Below are 6000 nucleotides of genomic sequence, written 5' to 3'. Positions count from 1 at the left end.
GAGGCTGGACCTCCTCAGACCAACACATTTACCACAACTTACACCAGGAAATTGGTGAACATTATAACTGAAATCTATGCCAGCTCATAGCTGCCGTAGATTTCAATTTGTACAGCACAGAGCAGCGTAAGAGGCAATACATTTATTAAAAGGCCTGCACTCCTTAATAAATTTGTCTCTTAGGCCTTTTATTAAGCCTGGCATACAAGACATGCCACAATATAAATAAAGGAAACAATGCCAATATTTGTTTGAATGTTTAAATATTTATTATTATTTATTATCAATATTATTATAAGTATTACAATACCAAATCATACACTTCTATAAAGAATTACTTTAAAAAAAAGATTACCAGAGTAAAACATCTCAAAAACTGTCAATCCATGTGCTGGGCTCTGACTCTTTGGTTACAAAATAAAATAAAATAAAAATCTTTAAAATGTTGTTTTACCAACAGTAAAATTTACTAATATGTCTTCCTACTAATATTGAAATCAGTGAAAATAAGAACAGACCTGGACAGTTAACTGTGTTTGGGGTTTTTGAGCATTTCCTCCCATTTAGGCCACTTTATGTCAGTTATTTTTCTTGATATGTTTAGACTGTGCCATTGCGTACTGCTGGTAGCATTCTGTTGCACCTGGTAGCCTGTGTCACGTGGCCTGTTATAGGTGGGACTTACAGCCTTATCATCTCTCCCACTACCTGAGTGATTTCACTATGGTGGTATGTGGGAGCTTGGCTGTGAGTTGTATCTTAGCCCCTCTCAGACCGTGTTCACACAACGTAGGTAGTTTAGTGGTAGGAACCCATGCCACACTGAGGTACCTTGACGGTGGTGCAAAAGGGCTCCGATGTGTTCCTGACATGAATACATTGGCCAAAGTCTCAGTTCTTAACATCAGCTTGAGGGATCAGCCAGTGTTGTCAGTTGCATATCATTGTGGTGCACCTTTCGCAGTGATTTAAACAATTTATTCACCAAAAGTTTGATCCCCCTTTTTACCCTATGTTATCTTTAAATGCTATTATTTCTAACATTTTTAGATTGCAGAAATTGCTGCAGTTAAATTAATTATATATGTATCCTTTTTCAGTTATTTTTTAAATAAAAGTCACATTCAAGAAATTTTACAGTAAGTCATATTTGATCACATTATTGCTTTTACCCCAAGGCGAAAGTATCTGAAGCTGTGCAATGCGGCTGATCAGGAAACAGATATGTGGTGGTGTAAGTAGTGATTTGGCTATGGACATGAGATAACTGGCAGCAGATAAGCCGTGCTTGTAACTCAAACCTATTTGGACAGTAAGATATGCCAGTGACCAGGAGCGTAGCTATAGGGAGTGCAGAGGTAGGGCCCAGAAGCCTGAGGGTACCCCAAAACCCTTGTGCCACGTAAGAAAACACTGGTATTATAGAAAGTGCATGATCGTCAAGTTACACCTCTGGCTGGAGGGAAGGGGTTAGGTCAAGAATTTGGCATGGGTGGGGGGACGGGGGCACGTTTCAATTCTTTGCCTCAGGCAGCATGAAGGCTGTGTGTTTCCCTGCCCCTGGCCACAAAGCTCTGAGGGAAGGGGGCCCAAGCTGAACTCTTGCTCCATGGCCCATCAGCCTTTAGCTACGCACCTGCCAGTGACTATAGTTATTACATTGTCCGCACATATAAAAACAAGTGGGAAAAGTAATGTCGGACTCTCTCATGTAGACCTAAAAATTCCCATCTTAAAGGGCTTCTGTCACCCCACTAAAGTGATTTTTTTTTTTGGGGCTAGTTACATTCGTTATAGTGCGATATATGAGAATATAATGTTGTTACTTACTTTCATGCGTCCGTTTCTTGAGAAAACTAAGTTTTATAATATGCAAATCCGGTCTCTACCAGCAAGTAGGGCGTCTACTTGCTGGTAGCCGCCGCAAAAAACCGCCCCCTCGTCGTGTTGATTGACAGGGCCAGCCGTGATCTCCTCCTCCGGCCGGCCCTGTCAGTATTTCAAAAATCGCGCGCCTCTGTTCATTCGGCGCAGGCGCTCTGAGATGAGGAGACTCGTCTCCTCAGAACTCCCTCAGTGCGCCTGCGCCGATGACGTCTTCTTTCGGTGATGTCATCGGCGCAGGCGCACTGAGGGAGTTCTGAGGAGACGAGCCTCCTCATCTCAGAGCGCCTGCGCCGAATGAACAGAGGCGCGCGATTTTTGAAATACTGACAGGGCCGGAGGTGGAGATCATGGCTGGCCCTGTCAATCAACACGATGAGGGGGCGGTTTTTTGCGGCGGCTACCAGCAAGTAGACGCCCTACTTGCTGGTAGAGACCGGATTTGCATATAATAAAACTTCGTTTTCTTAAGAAACGGCCGCATGAAAGTAAGTAACACCATTATATTCTCATATATCGCACTAAAACGAATGTAACTAGCCCAAAAAAAAAAAAACACTTTAGTGGGGTGACAGAAGCCCTTTAAAATGACCATTTAATATTCAATAGTTAGGAATGTTACGAATGTATAATGTGTTTGTAGCCTGTGGAGCATTAACCTTTAAAGAGTTGTCTGGAAGTGTATTTTACTTATTTTTTTTTTATAAAAGGCTCTGTGTAAAATAATAAAATAAGAGCTACCCACCTTACCAATCCCCTGCCATTCTGACACTTCACGGTCCCCCACCCGTCTCTTTACACATAGTAAATGACTGCTCAGCCCATCACTGTCAGCATCGGCTAGTGATTGGCTGAACGGTCATTTCCTGTGTGTTGGGAGGGACCAGGAAGTAGAGAACAGTGGGAGAGAAGTGGCAATGAATTGGTTAATTGGGCATCACTTAATTTTTATGTTACACCATGCAGAGCCTATGTTTTTAATTGTAACTTTTTTATTTTATTATTATTAACAAGCCAGGAAACCCCTTGATTCCAGCCACCAATGACCAGACAAGATAAGACCTAGACATTTGAATACTGAACACAGAAGATCCTAGTGGTCACATGATATTTCACATAGAATAGAATCACAGCATTCACTGATTGACAAGCCGGCAGGTCTTCATTTAGGTGCTACTGTAAGGATACAAAGAGAGACAAACACATGGGGGAGATTTATCAAAACTGCTGCAAAGGAAAACTTAGTTGCCCATAAGAACCAATCAGAGTCCACCTTTCATTTTTCAGTGCTTCTTTGGAAAATAAAAGTTGTAATATGATTGGTCGCTATGGGCAACTAAGCCAGTTTTCCTTTGCACCAGTTTTGATAAGTCTCCATTTTTGGGCCAAAAAACACCTGATATGATCAACATTTTTGTAGAGTTTTTGCACATAAAGTGTCTTTTAGCGTCTGGAGTTTTTAACCCTTTCCTGACTAAGCGATTTTCTTTTTTTTCTTTTTTTTTGTACTCCCTGCCTTCTTAGAGCCATAGCTCTATTTTCCCATTTACATACATGTATGAGGGCTTGTTTTTTGTGGGACAAGTTGTAATTTCAAATGGCACCATTTAATATTGCATACAATGTAGTTGGAAACTGGAAACAAAAAATCCAAATGGGGGGAATTGGAAAACTTGGACCTTTGAATAAAGTATTTTTTTTTTTATTTGCATCGCCATGACCTTTTTACATTTACATCCACAGATCTGTGTAAGGGCTCATTTTTTTGTAGGATGATCTGTATTTTTCATTATTTTGGGATGTGTATCACTTTATATTCCATTTTTGTGGAGGTGAAGCAGCAAAAAAAGGCGAATCAGCCATTTGATTTCTTTCCGGTATAACGTTCACCGTAGAGTTTTATAGTATGGGCATTTTATGATGCGGCAATACCAATGATCTTTATATTTTATTGTTTGTATTGATTTTAATTTTTATCTCTTTATTTTATTCTATACACTTTTCTCTGGCGGGCTAGAACATGTGATCATCTGATTGCTTCTCTCATAGACTGCAATTATTTAGCATTGCAGCCACAAAACCCCTAAAGAATGGCAGAAAAGAAACAGTATGTGACACCATCCTGAGGAGCAGACATTATCAAACAAGTACCAACTCGGGGTAATCCCTGGTGAGGTTACTGAACTCCATGGGGCCCATTTATTAAAATCAACATTTTAGATAAACCCCTAAACTGGTGGAGATCCGCTTAAGTTACGAAGAGGCGCAGGCCTCTACATAACTTCGGTGCATCCAGTGCCAGTTCTAAATGTAAGACAGCTTCCTAGCTCTCTTACATTTAGACCTTTTTCTACACCCACAATTGTAGAACTGGCGTGAGCAGAGCGAAGTCACAGATAGCGGCGCAACTAAACATTGTCCATTGTGCCACCATCTGCGCCTGAAATACCCCTAATTTAGGCGTATTTCAGCTTAGTAAATGACCCCCATATGTTTGTTTCTTGCTGTATACCTGCCTTAGCACCTAAAACGACCTTCTGAGTTGCAATGTGTGATTGAGCTGGCAGTGGATTTTACAAAGAGACTTTCTATCATCTTGAGCACCACCGTATCCGAGCAGTAGGCAGCAAGTGTACCAGTTTCATGGTTTATTGCCAGTGCTATCACTTTGTAAGGGATTTTGATTACTCGTCTAATATATCAGACATATCTAATTATCACAGCTTCAAGATGGGGTCAAGGGCTACTATCCTGCAATTCTGGCAAATGTCTGTTTACAGTATGCTTACAGTATTTTCATAACGCCTTTCCTGCATAAGTCTATTTGGTAACTGTAGTCCATCATGTCCTGCCGTGTCTGTCTCTCTAGTTTTCCTTTTAAAGGGCAAGCAGTTTCATATCTTGTAATGTCTTACAAAGATTGCTCTAAATGAGCAGTGCTGGGTATTGCAGCTGTATTACAACACAAGCCGCTCATGTTGTTTATTTTTGTAACCCGTTCAGAGGGTCACCACGTACAAATTGGCCCCAATGGGGCACTAAATATCATCCTGATGGAATTGATGTTGTTACTAAGTAACCCTCCTAAGAAAGTACAAACATATACTTACATTACCAATCTCTTTTTATAGAAAATAATCTAGTCACAGTGTTAACATCCAGGGTATGATGAATTCAGAGAAACCAAAGCTGTCCCGTTATTCGTAGTCTCACATTTTGAGTCTTTTATTTTTTATATCTTCATATATAGTCTGGGTCATGGGGACGTATTTCTTTTCTCTCTCGTCCAGAAAGTAAAGGGGGTCGGTAATGTTAGCCGGATCGAACCCTTCTTTAACAAGCTCCACTTTGCGCTGTTTGAAGGTTCCTGTGATCTCTAGCTCTTTCTAATAAAGAACAAAAATATATGATGAGAACATAGCCACCAATGGTGTACATAGAGAAGTAAGGGCCCCATAGCAAGGATCAAACCAGGCCCCCACACAGGACAGATGGGTTTCTGCCTAAACCCCTTTCAGTGATTCTTGGGCCATTTTTTCCACTGCCTTATTTGCTAAAAGATGTTCCTTTAGAGCAGGCATGCTCAACCTGCGGCCCTCCAGCTGTTGCAAAACTACAACTCCCATCATTCCCTGACAGCCTACAGCTATCATCCTACAGAAGGGCATCATGGGAGTTGTAGTTTTACAACAGCTGGAGGGCTGCAGGTTGAGCACCCCTGCTTTAGAGGGTAGAGTCCTGACCAAGTTTTCTCCCCCAGTAGAAGAGGAGATAATCCCAACTGGGCCCCCTCTTGCCCTGGGCCCTATAGCAGTCGCATGGTCTGCCGCCGTGGTAGTTACGCCACTGATAGCCACTACATGATGAAGAAGACATACTTCAATACTGTATATCTTATATCTTATGAAGTAGTCTCCAAGATGTAGTGCTTTTTAATACACCATGGCTGGCCTAACATTGGATGATGGCCTTTGTGGTACAGTCTTGATTCCCACATACAGTGCCCAGTTATAAGCTCCATATACTATGGTATATAGCAGTGGTATGGGTTTACAAATCAATCTTCTCTACAGTTGCCTAAATAGCAATCCTATATAGTGCTGCCGTCATCATACA

The 6000-nt window shown here is 41.3% G+C and overlaps 1 protein-coding gene across 1 annotated transcript in view; it reads right to left on the bottom strand.

Moving 5' to 3' along the window:
• Window positions 1-2439: 2439 nt before the first annotated feature.
• SLC27A2 (solute carrier family 27 member 2) overlaps window positions 2440-6000 on the bottom strand; it is a 59409-nt gene continuing 55848 nt past the window's right edge. Inside the window, exon 10 of the mRNA XM_044283262.1 lies at window positions 2440-5270. Within this exon, the coding sequence (XP_044139197.1) occupies window positions 5094-5270 (177 nt within the window). The 3' untranslated portion in view covers window positions 2440-5093. The remainder of the gene's footprint in view (window positions 5271-6000) is intronic.

The sequence above is a fragment of the Bufo gargarizans genome, chromosome 2 (genome assembly GCF_014858855.1).
Source record: "Bufo gargarizans isolate SCDJY-AF-19 chromosome 2, ASM1485885v1, whole genome shotgun sequence".
Taxonomy (NCBI): Eukaryota; Metazoa; Chordata; class Amphibia; order Anura; family Bufonidae; genus Bufo; species Bufo gargarizans.
Note: the sequence above shows the minus strand (reverse complement) of the source record. Positions and strands in the feature narration are given on the sequence as shown.